This window comes from Marmota marmota, unplaced genomic scaffold (genome assembly GCF_001458135.2).
Source record: "Marmota marmota marmota unplaced genomic scaffold, marMar, whole genome shotgun sequence".
In the NCBI taxonomy this organism is placed as follows: domain Eukaryota; kingdom Metazoa; phylum Chordata; class Mammalia; order Rodentia; family Sciuridae; genus Marmota; species Marmota marmota.
In genome coordinates, this window is record NW_026000101.1 from 16096708 (window position 1) to 16115177 (window position 18470).

The 18470-nt window shown below is 35.0% G+C and overlaps 1 protein-coding gene across 4 annotated transcripts in view; it reads right to left on the minus strand.

The window, feature by feature from the left end:
- Positions 1 to 6770: 6770 nt before the first annotated feature.
- Melk (maternal embryonic leucine zipper kinase) overlaps positions 6771 to 18470 on the minus strand; it is a 79294-nt gene continuing 67594 nt past the window's right edge. For all 4 annotated transcript variants that reach the window (XM_048783366.1, XM_048783368.1, XM_048783365.1 and 1 more), the window contains 4 exons: positions 16446 to 16542; positions 15304 to 15472; positions 10583 to 10686; positions 6771 to 7280 (listed from right to left, as the gene is read on the minus strand). In XM_048783366.1, the coding sequence (XP_048639323.1) occupies positions 7103 to 7280; positions 10583 to 10686; positions 15304 to 15472; positions 16446 to 16542 (548 nt within the window). In that variant the 3' untranslated portion in view covers positions 6771 to 7102. The remainder of the gene's footprint in view (positions 7281 to 10582; positions 10687 to 15303; positions 15473 to 16445; positions 16543 to 18470) is intronic.

The window sequence follows — 18470 nt, forward strand, 5'->3', positions numbered from 1 at the left end:
TTTTTTTTTTTTTTTTTTTTTTTTTTTTTGGGGGGGGGGATATGCACATAGATTTTATAGGTTAAGTATCCTAATTTATGGGGCCAGGCCTGTAGCTCAGTGACAGAGCACTTGCCAAGCATGTGTGAGGCACTAGGTTCAATCCTCAGCACTACATAAAAATAAATAAATAAATAAACAAACAAACAAAATAAAGGCATGCTGTCCATCTACAAGTTAAAAAAAAAGTATCCTGGAAAAAAAAAAGTATCCTAATTTTTAAAAAAATCTAAAACCTGAAATGCTCTGGGGTGGGGAAGGGGATTTTTTTTTTTTCTGTACTGACAGAATCCAAGGTCTCACAAAAATAGGCAAGTACACTGACCAACATTCCCAGACTGTGAAATCTAAACTATTGTGAGCACTTAATATGTTGCCAGAGTTTCAAATTTTGGAACATTCTAGATTATCAGATTAGGAATATTCAACTGGTATTATTCAACTGATGGACTATTATTCACAACAAAAAAACCATGAGCTTTTAACATAGATAGGCAACCACATAAATAAATTTCAAAATCATCATATTAAGTGAAAGAAGCTATACACAAACATTCCACACAGTGACTGATTCTATCTATGTAACACCCTGGACAAAACAAAACTGTAGAAAAGGAAAGGTCAGCAATTGCCAGGGACTGGGAAGCAGAAAGACTGACTAAAGAGCAAGATCAAACTTTTGGGGATGATAGAAATGTTCTAATCTCAGGGCTGAGGTTGTGGCTCAGTGGTAGCTAGCCTAGCACATGTGAGGCACTGGGTTCAATCCTTAGTACCACGTAAAAATAAATAAAATAAAGATATTGTGTCCAACTACTATACACAAACACACACACACACATTATACATATAGAATATATATATATATATATATATATATATATATATTCTAATCTCAACTACAGGGTGATAATTACATAACTACATAGATTTATCAAAATTCATCAAAATATGTACTTTAAAAAGGTGAATTACATCAGTAAGCCTGATCTCCCCTAAAATATATTTTAAAGTAAAGTTTAAAACTCCAATTTAAATGTTACAATTATGAAATAGATTTTTAAAAAAAAAACAGAATCACTTATAGTAAATATATGAATATTTATATATAAATATTTATATATAAATATTTTGTCTGTCTGTGTATTAACAGAGATATATTCCAAAGTCATTAAGGAAATGCAAATCAAAGCCCAAATGAGCTAGTAATGTATAAGTGCTTACATTATGTGTACTTGCTTGCATTATGTTCATGGTTAAAAAAATTATGAGGTGTTTCAGATTGTGTCATATTCTATAGTTAAAAGTGATCCTTATCTTGTATCTTACAAAAAAATTGACAATTTAGACTTCAGAAAATTAAAACTTTTGTTCCTCAAAATATATTCTCAAGAAAGTTAAAAAAACTAAAAATAGAAAAAAAATTAAAACTCACAGAAAGGGAAAAATATTTGCATATATTTACTATCATATCATTGTCATATGTATCATCATATAGTTAACAAAGGACTTATATCTAGATTATTTAAAAAACTCTTACAACACAATAATAAAAACAATCCAATTAAAAATAGGCAACGGATCTGAATAAACATTTCTTCAAAAAAAAAAAAATACCAATGGCCAATAAGCACATGAAAAGATGTTTAATCATTAGGTAAAAGTAAATCAAACCCTCTAGAATGGCTAAAATTTTAAAAAACATTACAGCAAGGGTTGGAGGAAATGTGGAAAAATGAGCATTCTGATACATCGCTAGTGGGATTAAAAAATGGTAAAATGACGTGTAATGAAAAAGGCAGTATCACAACAGGCACTACAGAAATACAGAAGATAATTAGAAATTATTTTGAAACCTTATACTCTAATAAAATAGAAGATAGTGAAGGCATCGATAAATTCCTAAAGTCATATGACCTGCCCAGATTGAGTCAGAAAGATATACACAACTTAAACAGACCAATATCAAGTGAAGAAATAGAAGAAGCCATCAAAAGATTACCAACCAAGAAAAGCCCAGGACCGGATGGATATACAACCGAGTTTTACAAGACCTGTAAAGAAGAACTAATACCAATACTCTTCAATCTATTTCAGGAAATAGAAAAAGAGGCCAATATCACCCTGATTCCAAAACCAGACAAAGACACTTCAAAGAAAGAAAACTTCAGAACAATATCTCTAATGAACATAGATGCAAAAATCTTCAATAAAATTCTGGCAAATCGAATACAAAAACATATCAAAAAGATGCACCATGATCAAGTGGGATTCATCCCAGGGATGCAAGGTTGGTTCAACATAAGGAAATCAATAAATGTAATTCATCATATCAATAGACTTAAAGATAAGAACCAAGTGATCATCTCGATAGATGCAGAAAAGCATTTGACAAAATACAGTGCCCCTTTATGTTCAAAACACTAGAAAAACTAGGGATAACAGGAACTTATCTCAACATTGTAAAGGCTATCTGTGCTAAGCCTCAGGCCAACATCATTCTAAAAGGAAAAAAACTGAAGGCATTCCCTCTAAAATCCGGGAACAAGACAGGGATGCTCTCTCACTTCTATTCAACATAGTTCTTGTAACACTGGCCAGAGCAATTAGACAGAGGAAAGAAATCAAAGGAATAACTATAGGAAAAGAAGAACTTAAACTAGCACTATTTGCTGATGATATGATTCTATACCTTTGCTGAATTCATTTACTAGTTTTCTAGAACTAGTAAATGAATTCAGCAAAGTGGCAGGATATAAAATCAACACCCATAAATCAAAGGCATTTCTGTATATCAGTGACAAATCCTCTGAAGAGGAAAACTACCCCATTCACAATATCCTCAAAAAAATAAAATAAAATACTTGGGAATCAATTTAACAAAAGAGGTGAAAGATCTATACAATGAAAACTACAGAACCCTAAAGAGAGAAATTGAAGAAGACCTTAGAAGATGGAAAGATCTACCTTGCTCATGGATAGGCAGAATTAATATTATCAAAATGACCATACTACCAAAAGCACAGTACAGATTCAATGCAATTCTGATCAAAATCCCAATGGCATTCCTCATAAAAATAGAAAAAGCAATCATGAAATTTATCTGGAAAAATAAGAGACCCAGAATAGCTAAAGCAATTCTAAGCAGGAAGAGTGAAACAGGTGGTATCACTATACCAGACCTTAAACTATACTACAGAGCAATAGTAACAAAAACAGCATGGTACTGGCACCAAAACAGGCTGGTAGACCAATGGTACAGAATAGAGGACACAGAGACTAACCCACAAAATTACAACTATCTTATATTAGACGAAGGTGCCAAAAGCATGCACTGGAGAAAAGATAGCATCTTCAACAAATGGTGCGGGGAAAACTGGAAATACATATGCAACAAATGAAATTGAATCCCTATCTCTCACCATGCACAAAAGTTAACTCAAAATGGATCAAGGATCTAGGGATTAAACCAGAGACTCTGCGTCTAATAAGAAAAAGTAGGCCCTAATCTTCATCATGTGGGGCTAGGCCCCAACTTCCTTAATAAGATGCTTATAGTACAAGAATTAAAACCAAGAATCAACAAATGGGATGGATTCAAACTAAAAAGTTTTTTTCTCAGCAAAAGAAATAATCTGTGGGTCTGAGGCTGTGGCTCAGCAGTAGCATGCTTGTCTAGAATGTGAGAGGCACTGGGTTTGATCCTCAGCATCACATATAAATAAATAAATGTCCATTGACGGACGGACGGAAGGAAGGAAGGAAGGAAGGAAGGAAGGAAGGAAGGAAGGAAGGAAGGAAGGAAGGAAGGATGGATCTGTGAGGTGAACAGGGAGCCTACATCCTGAGAGCAAATTTTTACCCGTCACACATCGGATAGAGCACTCTCTAGGGTATATAAAGAACTCAATAAGCTAAGCACCAAAAAAACAAACAAACAAAACACAAAAAACCCCACAAATAATCCAATCAATAAATGGGCCAAGGACCTGAACAGACACTTCTCAGAAGAGGATATACAATCAATCAACAAATATATGAAAACATGCTCATCATCTCTAGCAATCAGAGAAATGCAAATCAAAACTACTCTAAGATAACCATCTCACTCCAGTAAGAATGGCAGCTATTATGAAGACAAACAACCACAAGTGTTGGAAAGGATGTGGGGAAAAAGGTACATTCATACATTGCTGGTGGGACTGCAAATTGGTGCAGCCAATTTGGAAAGCAGTATGGAGATTCCTTGGAAAGCTGGGAATGGAACCACCATTTGACCCAACTATTCCTCTTCTCGAACTATACCAAAGGACCTAAAAACAGCATACTACAGGGACACAGCCACATCAATGTTTATAGCAGCACAATTCATAATAGCTAAACTGTGGAACCAACCTAGATGTCCTTCAGCGGAAGAATTGATAAAAAAAAAAATGTGGCGTTTATACACAATGGAATATTACTCAGCAATAAAAAAGAACAAAATCATGGTATTTGCAGGTAAATCGATGGCGTTAGAGAAGATTATGCTAAGTGAAGTTAGCCAATCCCCCCAAAAAACAAATGCCAAATGTTTTCTCTGGCATAAGGGGGGTGACTCAAAGTGGGGTAGGGAAGGAGAGCATGGGAGGAAGATTATTTCTAGATAGGGAAGAGTGGTGGGAGGGAAAGGGATGGGGAAGGGGATTAGCAAGGATGAGGGAATGTGATGGTCATCATTATACAAAATATATGTATTAAGATTTGAATTTGGTGTCAACATACCTTATATACAAACAGAGAAATGAAAAACTGTGGTATATATGTGTATTAAGAATTGTAATGCAAAAAAAGAATACATGTATTAAAAAATAGATATAAATAAATAAAATTGTAAAATGGACTTGAAAACAATACGATAGTTCCCTAAAATGCTAAATGACCCAGGAATTTCACTTCTAGATACATACACAAGAGAACTGAAAACATGTCTACACAAAAAAATACACAAATGTTCACACCAACATTATTTATAACAAGAAGGTGTAAACAACTTAATATCCTTCAGCTGATAAGTGGGTAAAATATGATATATCCATATAATGAAATATTATTCAGCTACAAAATGGAATGAAGTACTAATATGACTACATGATAAATCTTGAATACCTCATGTCAAGAGAAAAAGCCAGCTGAGTGAGGTGGCACATACTATAATCCCAGCAACTCAGGAGGCCAAGGTAGGAGAATTGCAAATTCAAAATCAGCCTTTGCAATTTAGCAAGACCATCACATTTTGAGTCCCTGTCTCAAAATAATAAGTAAAAGGACTTGGTAAAGCACCCCTGGGTTCAATCTCCCCAATATGCATCAGACTCCAGGGGCAATACATGTATGGCTCCATTTACATGAAATGTCAAGAATAGTGAATCTTTAGAGACAGAATATAAATTAGTGGTTGCCAGTGCTGAGGGATGGGAAAAGGAGACTGACCATCACCAGTGGTTTCTTTTTTAGGATAAATGTTACATAATTAAATTGTGATAATAGTTGTACAACTATGAATATACTAAAAAACCACTGAACTGTACACATTTTAAAGAAGCCAATGTTCCAATATGTAAATTATCTCTCAATAAAGCTAATATGAAAAACTTAAACCTCCCTTTATTATTTAAATGGCTCTCCCCTGACAAAAAAAACTTAAGTTTATAGAGTATTGTAATTCCTTTATGAGTTATACTTTCTGTCCTCATCTCCTACTGTTCCTCCCTGCACCACTTTCTGATTCTAAACATTTAATTCAATTTTATAATTTCATGCCTTTACACATACTCTTTTCACCATCAAGAACGGCATACTCCACTCTTCCCTTTGTGGTAAACTCCTATATATTCTTCAAGAACAAAAGCTGATTCATTCATTCTTTCTTTCTTTTTTAATATTTTTAGTTGAAGATAAATAAAATAAAGGTATTGTGTCTGTTTTTTTATATGGTGCTGAGGATCAAACCCAATGCCTCACATGTGCTAGGCAAGCATTCTACCACTGAGCTACTACACCAGCCCCACAAATGCTGTTTCAAGAAATCTTTCCTACCTTCAGATCATCTCCTCTATGCTATAAATACTGGTCTACACATCTGCCCCCGCTAGTAGAGTTTGAACTCCCTAAGTTTACAAGACAGTATCATCTTAAGCTCCAGGACTCAATGCTTAGAAGCACCTATTAAATGATTGCTAAATAAATACATGACAAAACACTCAATCGATACTGATCCGAAATAGTATTAATTTTTCTCCAACTAGTGTAATTGGTAAAATCTATACAAATGTAACTTGAGTTCTGGCCTTTAGAGACCAATAAAATGAAATAAAAATACAAATTTGGGGCCAACATTGAGACTTAGGGAAATTACCATAAAGTAACATTTCATGGTGGTTCATAGTTTAGATATTTACCATTGTTGACTGAACATACTTACTAAAGTCAATACTCTTTTATTCAACATATTAAATATGTTGTTTAACTCTGGTAACCACAGCTGTGACTTAGTTAACGATTTCAATAAATCCTACTTAAATAAGAGACAGGAAAAAAATTATGCAAATGAATTCTTATCTGTTTTTCTGCCCAAGGCATGTTTGATAACAGATAAAACACACTCAAACAGTCTCTACTTAATAGTCAGGAAACCATTAGAGATTTTATTTGGATCAAAATAAAATATAAAGAAGAAAAGTCTGTTATATTAACGAACAGTTTTATTTCAGAAAGAAATTACACATTAAAAGGGACAGGTAAAAGCTTACATTCACATATGAAAGTGAATCAAGATAAGTCAATACTTATTAATATACACATCGCATGATTAAAAAAGACAGTAACAGATAATGACAGACTTGCCTTGGATTCATCCACAAAATTATACCTTTTTCTTAAAAACAAAAAGGCATTATATTAGTCTTTAAGATAGCTCTTTAGAAATGAGTTGGTAATTCCAATGGACTTTAAATTCAAACCAATCACATCAGTCTCTATGTATCACACCCACATTTGTCAAAGCAGGATGGAAACCATTCAATTACACCTTGCAGCTAGACAGAATATCTTCCACTAATCTCTTGTAAACCCAGGCATCACCCTTAAGCCGCTGCCTCCGGATGCCCACCACATCAGGTTTTTGTAGCTGGCACACTTCTAATTCAAACTGCATTGTCACTTTGCCAAAATCTGACTGTGTTTGACACTTCAGTGTATAGCTGTGAAAAACAAGATAAGATACCAATTAGTAGGAGAATCATGACTATTTTGGATAATACAAGAGATTTCTAAGCTTCTAAAAGGCTGGTGGGGAAATAAGCCATTATTTCACGTTAGGCAATGTATTACTGCTTATGGTTTCCAAAAGGCCTAGGTATGCTTTAGTGATAGAGTATGACTGGTGTTTTCCCAGAAGCTAAAGGAAAATCCAAGATAGAAAAGGATGAAAAGGCTTTACCAGAATTCTCCCTTGCTCCAAAGAAAAGCCCTTCTTTCATAGCTATGCATGCCATTCATGCTCAGGAAATCTGGCATTCTCCATGTAATCCTTTCAGCAGTATAATCCAGGAACATTAGGACATTTCCACAATGTTCCCAACAAAGCAAAGTACAAGGAAGATTAAAAATATTTTATGTAGTTGCACCTTGTTAGACAGTTCTTTCTTTCTTATAAATGAAGCAGAAGCCACCAACCCAACAGAACATGTATTTTAGAGGATTTTCTAATGGAAGTAAGAGGTAATGATCATTATAATATTTTATAGCAGAAAGGAAAGCAAAAGAAAGTCTAAGGATATGATACATCCCCACAATTGAAACATAGAGCACTTATAGTTAGAACTGCCACATTACCTGCCCTCACAGAAAGGCCCAGTTTAAGTTAAGTGAAGCTTTAAATTCATCTTAAGAAACAGAAATTATCTTGGGGCTGGGAATGTGGCTCAGAGGTAGAGCGCTCGCCTAGCATGCGTGAGGCACTAAGTTCGATCCTCAGCACCACATAAAAATAAAGATATGTGTCCATCTATAACTAAAAAATAAATATTTTTTAAAAAAGAAATGATCTTGAAAAGTTACATAAAGTGAATTCATATAAACAACACTATGTTTAAATTACATTGATTTTAGAGTTTTATCTAATTTCCAATAAAAACAAGGACTAATTTTAAATTTAGGTTCCCTAAATATTTAAAAGCTATAACTGGGCACTGTTTTGTTTTTTAATCTGTTATGTTTTATGAGGTTTCACAAATTATCATCATTCTTTGTCCTACTAGTTATGTTAGTCAAGTGTTTTGGGAAAGTTGCTTGATCACTTAAAAATAAGCAGACAAACAAATAAAAATAAATAAGAAGTCAATATCAGAAATGCCAAAAGGAGCACCCTATAGTTAAGGTTCTTGATAAAAAGATGAAGCATAAAATGATTTGGTTTAAAAGCAATTTATCTTAACTGGAAAAAGATAATAATGTAATATGACAGAGATTACAATATCACAACAATGAAAAAACTTTTCTTTCTACTTTGTCACAAAGATGTTGAAAAACAAAGAAAAACGAAAGGGTCAGGGAAGAGACCCATGTGGTTGCTCAGGAAGTTAGGAAGACAAAGTAATGATTAACATCAGATCACATGCTGAAGCAATGATCAACCAAAGCCTTGTGACAGAGACTCAGTCAGAAGTTCTGGAATCACAGATATGCCCCTAAGCATGAAGAGAACAGAGTAAGTTAGAGAGATGTGTTCTAAAGAGGCCAAAAGAAGAAAACCCAGGTTCACATTAGTAATGTTTGTCAGCATTTGCAAACAGAAACAAGTAAAGTTATGTTTGGGAGAAAAGAAAAAAAAAGTCTCTTAAAATCTTACTCTTTACTAACTATTCTATTTACACATTTTTGTTAAATCTTTTAACAGCTGTTATATTTGGGATTGGAGTATCCCCCAAAGGATCATACTTTGAAGGCTTTGTCCACAATGCAGCAATATTCAGAGGTAATAGGGTTTTGGGAAGTGATTGAATCATGAGGGCTCTGAGGACAATTTCATGGAATTATTAGGAGGCGGTAGAAACTATAGGAGGTGAGACCTGGATGGGAGTTAGTCTTTGGGGGCATGCCCTTGAAGACTACGTCTTGTTCTCCTCTCTCTGCTTCCTGGCTTCCATGAGGTGAGTTACTTCCCTCTCCCGTGCCCTTCCCATGATATTCTGCCTTGCCTCAGGCCCAAAGCAATGGAGCCAGATGACCATGGACTGAAATGTGATCCTGTGAGCCAAATTTGTCTTGATGATGCAAAACAAATGCAGTGAATCTACTTAGTCACTTTAAAAAAAACATTTTAGAGACATAAATTAGTGGAAATTGCTTAGAAATATGAAGATCTTGGATAAGCAGAAAAGGTCTGGCTGTTTGGACCATGAGACTGTCATCAAGGAGTCAGAGTACTCAAAAGCAAGAAAAAAGTTTAAGTTTGAAGTACTGAAAACCCAGTACTATGAGATAGCCAGTCACAAAGAGAAGGATTCTCTATAAATCTTTGATTTATTCAAAGTGTCTAATTCATTTACATTAAAATTTATACACACTATAAAAATCTATAAATATTGTTGCAGAATAAAGAATCAAAGGAAAACAGGATTTAAAAGAAAACTGGTAGTTCAGATATTCTCATTCCAAGATAAAAGTTTAACTTCAAAAGGGGTGCTTATGGGCTGGGGTTGTGGCTCAGCGGTAGAGCACTTGCCTAGCATGTGGAAGGCCCTGGGTTCGATCCTCAGCACCACATAAAAATAAATAAATAAAATAAAGGTATTGTGTCCAACTACAACTAAAAAATAAAATATATATAAAAAGGGGGGAGAGTCAAGATGGCGACAGGGAAAGGCCCACGGAAGGGTCCAGTCTGAGAGAGAGGAGTCAGACAATGAAATGAGGAATTACCAGGGAATTTTTTTTTTTAATATTTATTTTTTAGTTGTAGTTGGACACAATACCTTTACTTCATTTGTTTATTTTTGTATGTGGTGCTGAGGATTGAACCCAGGGTCTCGCACATTCGAGGCGANGGGCCACACGCATGCCTGACGAGCGTGCTACCGCTTGAGCCACATCCCCAGCCCTAGAAGGACAAATTTTAACAGGTATTCTGAACTGATGATGACCTTCCTTACTCCATTCCAGCGGGAAGTTAGAAAGGCACCCGAAACTGGGAAGATATTAGTAGCTTTCAACTTTCTCCAGTTTTTGAGCAGGTTAATGCTCAAGACCATTGTGTTTGCATCCATGCGGTAATTCCATTTAAAACTATCAAAAAATTTAAAAATGCTTAAAAAAAGAGGGGGTGCTTAATATCTCAAATAGAAGAGAATAAATTATGAACAATGATACTACCATAAAAGCTTTTCAAAAAATGATGGGAAAAAAAATTTTTTAAATGGTAAGATGGGAAAAGAATCAACTCACATTCTTTAAAGTCCAATACAGAGTAATAAATGCAACAGTCTCTAATTTTGCTTCTTACCCCTTTTGTACATAGTCAACATGCTTCTTTGGAAGAATAGACATTATTTCATTCAAGAGTTGATCAGGATTCACTAATCTGGTTGTAGTCACATTATAGTGAAGCTATAAAAAAAAAGGAACAAGAAGTAAACCTTTACATAAGCCCAAAGACCATCCTATCTGATCTAGAGATCCAAAATTCCTCAGTATAACATCTTTTCAAGCAGAAATATTTCAAGAAAAATACTGAAAGAATTGACAGCGAACTTGGTTAATTCTATTAAGATGGTGCTAGGGAAGGTTGGAGAAACAATGTTTATTAGGAACTTCATCCAAGTTATTCCACTCTATACTTCCATCTTACTATCCTGCCAATTTCATCCTCCTCCCTCCTTCCCGTCCCCCAAGGAGGTTTCACTGTTTCTGAGACTGACCTCAAATTTGCAGTCCTGTATCAGGAACCTCAATAGCCCATTCACCACCATGCCAGACCTAATCAATACTTTTTAAGACATAAATATTTAATAGCCTCAACTTACCTGTTTAAGCTGTACCTAATTCTACCTTCTCATATCAAGATAAAGACATTAATAGTCCTAAAATGTAAACTGTGGGAATATGAAACAAATGCCCTAGAAAGTTTGCTTGTATATAGTTGGATGGTTCCTTAATTCTTTCTGGAATATTCAAAGACTATATAATAGGGGGCTGGGATTGTGGTTCAGCGGTAGAGTAGTCACCTAGCATGCGCAAGGCGCTGGGTTCGATCCTCAGCATCACATAAAAATAAAAACAAAAATAAAGGTATTGTGTCCAACTACAACTAAAAAATTTTTTTTAAAAAAGATTATTACAGAATTCTAGGAGCTGATTCTATGACAATTGAATAAGGAAATGAATATAATAGGTACTCCTTTAAAAAAGTAATGTTATTTTTGTTCCTCATTGACTGAGATCATAATTCTAAGATATTCATTCATAATTGATATCCATATAACTTCTTATTCAACAACTATTTACTAGAGTCAGGTGCAGTGGTGCACACCTAACAAGTGGGCAACTTAGCAAGACTGAGCTGGGATGCAGGTCTGGTAGAACATCCCAAAAATAAATAAATAAATAAGCAAACAACTATTTTTTGATATATTGGATACTTATCACATGATAGGCTCTGTTTACTAGGTATTGGAAAAGAACAAAAACTGCACATTCCTAGTAGTTCTCTTACTGCCAAAATCATATTTTCTATGTCTTTTTGAGATTTGAGTTACTTTTATAAATAACAAAGTGCTGAGGTAGAAAAGAACCAGCTTCCTTAATTTTCAAAATTAAGACCTATGTGCCCCAAAGAAAGAATGTAAATTTAAGGTAGAGTTTTCCATAGTGGGGTACAAATTATCACTGGAGATATCCAAGAAAACTCCAGATGGCACATGAAAAAATATTTTTACTTTAATATTTACATATTTGTTTCAATCTTATCTATAAAAATTAACAAAAACAAATAACAGTCTTCTTTTAAATAAATTTAAATTTTATTATTTTATTAAAATAATAAATTAAAATTTATTATTTTATTATTTTATTGAAGACAATAAAATCAATAAAAGATTTAAAAAAAACTATAAAAAATTTAAAAATAAAAATAAAAAAGGTAGTTGTTTCGATTGTGTTAAGTTTACAAGCATATATAAATATAATGCCAAAGCATATTAATTGTACTTTTCAGATATGTACAGCTTATTATATGTCAATAATACCTATATAAATCTATTTTTTAAAAGAGGATCACCATAAACAAAATATCAGATCAAAAATAGTACAGAGGATATGTCAATAAGCAAATGTTGTGAAGGCAAGTGTTAAATGGTTGGAGTTTGGGAACCTCAGCTTCAAATTACAAAGGGAATAAGCAGCACAATCAGGATGGGACCATCTATCTCTTAGCTTCCAATCCAAGGCTCATCATCAAACTAAATTAGTTCTGTTAAGATGATAATAAATCACACATTTCCAAATCACAATTTATTGCTTTCATAAAATAAAGAATAATCCTAATTTATCTCTTTAAATTTGAGATTTTTTTTTAATAGATTGCTTCCTAAAAGTGGCTTTAACTGCATATGACTTGCTATCTTAAAAACTAAAATTAGGGTAGGGTGCACACCTATAATCCCAGTGGCTCAGGAGGCTGAGACAGCAGGATCAGCAAAATCGAGGCACTAAACAACTCAGTGAAACCCTGTCTCTAAATAAAATACAAAATAGGGTTGGTGATGCAGTTCAATGGTTGAATGCCCCTGAGCTCAATCCCTGGTGCACCCCTCTCCAAAAAAAAAAAAAAACTAATTGTTCTACTATTCTTAGAACCTTTCTATAAGTTTATTTTTTTAATATAAGAAGTTAGTAGAAAAAAATGAGATTTCCTAAAGCCAGTCCTTCAGGCCTTCAAAAACTTACAGCATTAAAAAGACTCAAAAATGCAAAGTTATATCAAGCTTCAGATCTTCGGTTTGTGCTAATTAAGACTATGGTTCTGCTATACTGGGGTTAAAATGCTCAACAACGATAAAAATCCCTAACATTGGAATGATATGTTATACTAATAAAGCATTCCATGTGCAATGCCATATCCAATTGTACAGCTTGTTTGTACATTTCAGCTCTATGAGGTTGCCAGGGTAGGCATTATCTCCAGATTACACAAATGAAGAAACTAAAGAAATCAGGATAAAAGTACTTGTCCAAACTATACAATATAAAACTTGTGCTAGAACCCAGGTCTCCTGATCTCCAATCTTCATGGTTTTTCTTCTACATGGGGGAAGTGCTCAGAGACTACCTGAAACACCAATTTACACCACAGCAGTTTTTTTTTTGAAAAATGCAGTGAGGTTCCAAACAATATACATAGGTAAAGTTTTAGAATATTACCTGTTAATATTTGATATCTGCTTAGCTTCTCAATAATACCTATAGTTGGATAACTTTCTTTAATTTTACTTATTTCACGTTTTTCTTAATCCCAATGTTAGAATTTGAAATACTGCCTGTCTCCAAATAAAGAAATCTCAGAATAAAAGAATAAAATACATATAGTGAATAAATAGCCATACATTACATAAAATTTCCCAGTGTACTATCAATTCAACAAGATAACAACCAATACTAATTGGCAAGTCCCATCTTCCATTTTGAGGCAGGGCATAAATGGGACCACAGAACATTTTCTTCACAAGCACCTTTCTGAGCAACTGCTCAGCATTTTCCTAGACCATGCAAAATTACTCAGAGTCTTGGTACAAAAACTAAACACAGACCCAGTCCCCAAATCACAAGAACTATCATCCCTCCTTTGGGTCCCACCCTCTTGGAACTTATAGTTATTACAGCACTGAACCCAGGGTGTCAGAGCAGTGTTCTAGCTTGTTTTCATTGCCGCTCTATGGGTTCCACAAGGGAATGAGCTCTGTCTTATTCATCCCTTTACCTCTAAACTAACTTCTTCCCTTCCACCCAATAGAAACACCATTCATTGGATGTTTGAATGAATGCTCAGAGAGAATCCAAGAAGATAAGAAGCATTTTATATCTACTAACAGTTTATTTTTCCTTTCCTTCCCTACTAAATATATTGTTCATACTACTGACAGATTAACCCATTTTAAGGCAGACACTTCTTTCAAAAAAGGATCCAAACCTCTTAGCCAGGTGCTGAGAGCCATAGCCAACTAGGAATGATGCATGGCACTTTTGGTTGAAAGGTGACGCCAGCAAGCCATTGAGATGATATGATTATGTTAAGATCTGCATTCAATTGGATATTAGACCCCAGCTGTCCACCTTGGCCTGCTACTTTGGAGCTCTAGCGGGACTCCCGGAGAGTTCCCATTGGTTGGGGAAGTGCGGTAGGAGGGATTTCCGGAGGAGGGATTTTCCTGTTGGAGTAGTGTGGCCTTGGAGAACACCAGGTGTGTGGTTCGGCATATTTCCCGGGAGCGTGCATGGCATTGGCAGGAGTTTCAGAAATAAAGTTTGTTCCTGCTTGAGTGGCTCGTGATTTTGTGCCCAGCCAGACTGCGGCAGCCAGACCCTTTAGGACCTCCTGGCCTTCCTTCCCAGCCTGTTCCTCATTATTTTCCTCACACACCTGACATTCAAAGTTTAAATCAACTTCTCACACATGCTAATATTTTGTGAGGGCCTGCCAAGGTACCTATGTGGCAGGGACTCTTCTATGTGCCAGAGATACAACAATTAAGCTCCAGCCCCCACCCTTAAGGCAGCTCTTCATTCCCCACACCTCCCCCCTCCATGTTGCCTCGATGATTAATCCCTCCACCTGATCTTTAATATTTGAATTATAGTCATATGCTCTTTGAAAGAATTTATGTGATTTACCTCTACATTCCCAAAGTCCACTGCATAGGAAAATGCATATAGTAAGTGCTCCAAAATTCAGGGGAAAGAATAAGTAAATAAAAAACACCAATCAGTTCATTCAGTATTTTTCTTAAAAACAAACAATAACAGGGCTGGGGCTGGGGTTCAGTGGCAGAGCACTTGGCTAGCATGTATGAGACACTGGGTCCAATCCTTAACACCACATACAAAAATAAGTAAAATAAAGGCATGCTGTCCATCTACAACTACAAAAAAATAAAATAAAAATAAAAAAAGAATAACAACAAAAAGCAGTCATCTTCTGAAATCTATATTAGAGAATTCCAATACACTTACCTTTAGCCTTCTTGGCCCATCTTTGGCAGTGCCCTTCCTTTTGCTCCTGGTAAGCACAGTGATGACCTTATCCAACCCCCTTTCAAGGCTCCCAAACACTTTGGTTCCTTTTCTTTTTGGAGTATCCTCCATATGTGCCTGGTTAAGATCTAGTTCCACTGAGCGGCACCTTAAAAAAACAAAGTACAAGTAGCATTGGGCTCCCCGCCTTCTGGGCCCTTACAGGCCCTGTTGTGTCCCTTTACACACATTGGAGTGCCTCAACCAGGTGTGCCTGGGCCAGATCATCTCATCCTCGGGGGAACTAAAGCCATATCCCACTGGAGAGGAGTCAGTCCCCTCACCCCAAGCAAGTGCTAGTTGACAAAACTACACCCCCCCTTTTTAATAATGTCAAATATACTAAAAAATGGGAATAATAATACAACAAACACCTATATGTCCTCCTAGTTTCAACAACTGTATTTTATCACATTGGTTTTCTTCAATGTGTATAAATACATTAAATGTATGTGAATATTTGCTGAGATATCTGAAGATACCATGACACTTCACTCTGAAACATTTCAGTATACATTTCCATAAGAACATTGTCTTACATAACCACAATATCATTAGCACATCAAGAAAATTAGTAATAATTCTACAGTGTCATTTACACGTTCTAATCACTGTAACTGTCCACCAAAATGTATCATGCTTTTTAAAAAGTTATAAAAGACAGTGGCCCTTATTGTTGCAGAATATTTCATCCTACAGTGGTGGGTTTTCTTTCAAATACCCAGTTAGTATCTCTACTATCTGGGGGAAGCTGTTGTGAGTAGATACCTATGCTCTACTGGCAGATGAGCAAGGAAAGATGGGCCTCAGAGAGGGAACTCTAGATAGCTGGAGGCAGGGCCATTGTCTTCCCATCTGTACTTTAAGAAATGGTGCCAGTCCCACTGCTAATCAGTTATAATTCCACTTCATGAAGAAGGCAGAGCCAACAGCTCTGGTAATGGTCACAGACCATCATCTTGCAGACATTCCTATAGAACATATATGTCATGATTCCCCTTAATTAGAGTTATCAAAGATAAAAAGAGAAATCTCATTACATATAGCAAAAAATCTCAGAGTCTGAAAAACTGAATACCTACCGCCTCTCAGGGCTAATGACACTTGTCATTAACTTGTCTCTTCCTGCTGAATTTCCTGGTGTTTTAACTGGGGTTTCTTTCAGATACTGGTTTCTAGCTATTAGAAAAAACAAAAACCATATGTAGATGATGTACTATGGTTCCAAAATTTCTACCAATACTGTATATATTACCTATTGACTTGAAATATTGTTACTATTTACCCAATGATGTTAAAGACTCTAATTCTTAAAGTTTTTTTGTACTAGGGATTAAACACAGAGGTGCTTTCCACTAAGCTACAACCACAGTCTTAAACCCCAGTCTTTTTTGTTTTAAGACAGGGTCTCGCTAAATACCTAAGGCTGGCCTCAAACTTGAAATCCATCTGGCTCAGCTTACTGAATTGCTGGAATTACAGGTATACTGCCACTGCACGCAGCTCAATTTTTTAAAAAATATTTATATTTTAGTTGTAGTTGAATACAATGCCTTTTATTTTATTTATTTATTTTCATGTGGTGCTGAGGATCGAACCCAGGGCCTTGTACATGCTAGGTAAGCACTCTACTGCTGAGCTACAACCCCAGCCCCCCAGATCAAATTTTTTTTTTTAAATATTTATTTATTTTTTAGTTCTCGGCGGACACAACATCTTTGTATGTGGTGCTGAGGATGGAACCCGGGCCGCACGCACGCCAGGCGAGCGCGCTACCGCTTGAGCCACATCTCCAGCCTCAGATCAAATTTTTAAAGGAAGTATATCCATGTGTTTTATAATAAAAACAAAATCATTTTGTCTTTGATGTGTGGCTCTTCTTTTCTTTCCTGAAAACTGAGGCCATACATTTTATGATATTATTATGATACATCTAAAAGATCATTCAAATATAAATTTCATGATTAATTAATTCTTCCTTCTACAAATAAAAATCAATTTATATTCATTCAAGGGCCCCAGTTTATGCCATAATTGATGTAGCATTATAAGGTGTTAATTCCATTCCCAGCCCTACTCAACTTCTGTTAGGCAAAGTGATCAGTCCCCTGAAAATGCTTGATAAAAATTATTAAAGAAATATGAGGGCTGGGGTTGTAGTTCAATGGTAGAGTGTTTGCCTAGCACATGTAAGACACTGGGTTCAATCCTCAGCACCACATAAAAATAAATAAATTAAATAAACTTAAAAAAAAAAGAAATATGAGATCCATTATTTTTTATATTTCCCAATTCCTGGATTTTGTGCTTTACTTTATTTAGGGTATTTGAATCTCAGATAGTTTGTATCAATTTTTCAGTAACAAATCTGGTTACTACTAAATAGTTAACTTTTCATTCATGATCTAAGAGTTTTATACCTTTTAGAAATAATATTTACTTTATAATAACAAAGATATGATATCAAGTTTTTCAAGAGAGATTGTAGGCTTGATTTTATTTATAAATATTAAGCTTTATTTTCTCTAGTTCCACAATAAGAAGAAAATAAGAGCAATCAGAAGTACCCATGAAAATAATTTTCATCTTTGTGTCCTGAAAGTATCTGCTACTACACATAGCTGTCCTCTGAAAACTCTCACTGACTGGATTGTGCAGGAATCACAAAAATGAAATTAATGTTTGTGTCAAAAATAACTCACAGCAAAAATAAAATACACTAATGGAAGCTATCAATTATAGCTTCAGCCACTTTCCCTCTTAGGCAGCTCTTACATTTAAAGAAAAACAGCTAATAAAAGCTTTTTGACCAACACAATCTCACAGGGACAAGATACGTTAACTGACGACACTTAAAAAGATAATAAATTTCAAACCATTCACATTTAAAAACCTTCAGTTACATAAAAAGTATCAATAATGGTAAAGATTATATTGTCAACAGGTTTTTTAAAAATCCACTAATAAAATAAGGTGAGCTAAGGTTCATCTTATTTCCCTGACCAATCTATGACTCATAAAGGACACTATAGTTATATTGAGAGAAATAACAGAAGAATGAGATACCTCATTGGAAAAAGATAAAATCATAGCAACCTTGGGATCCT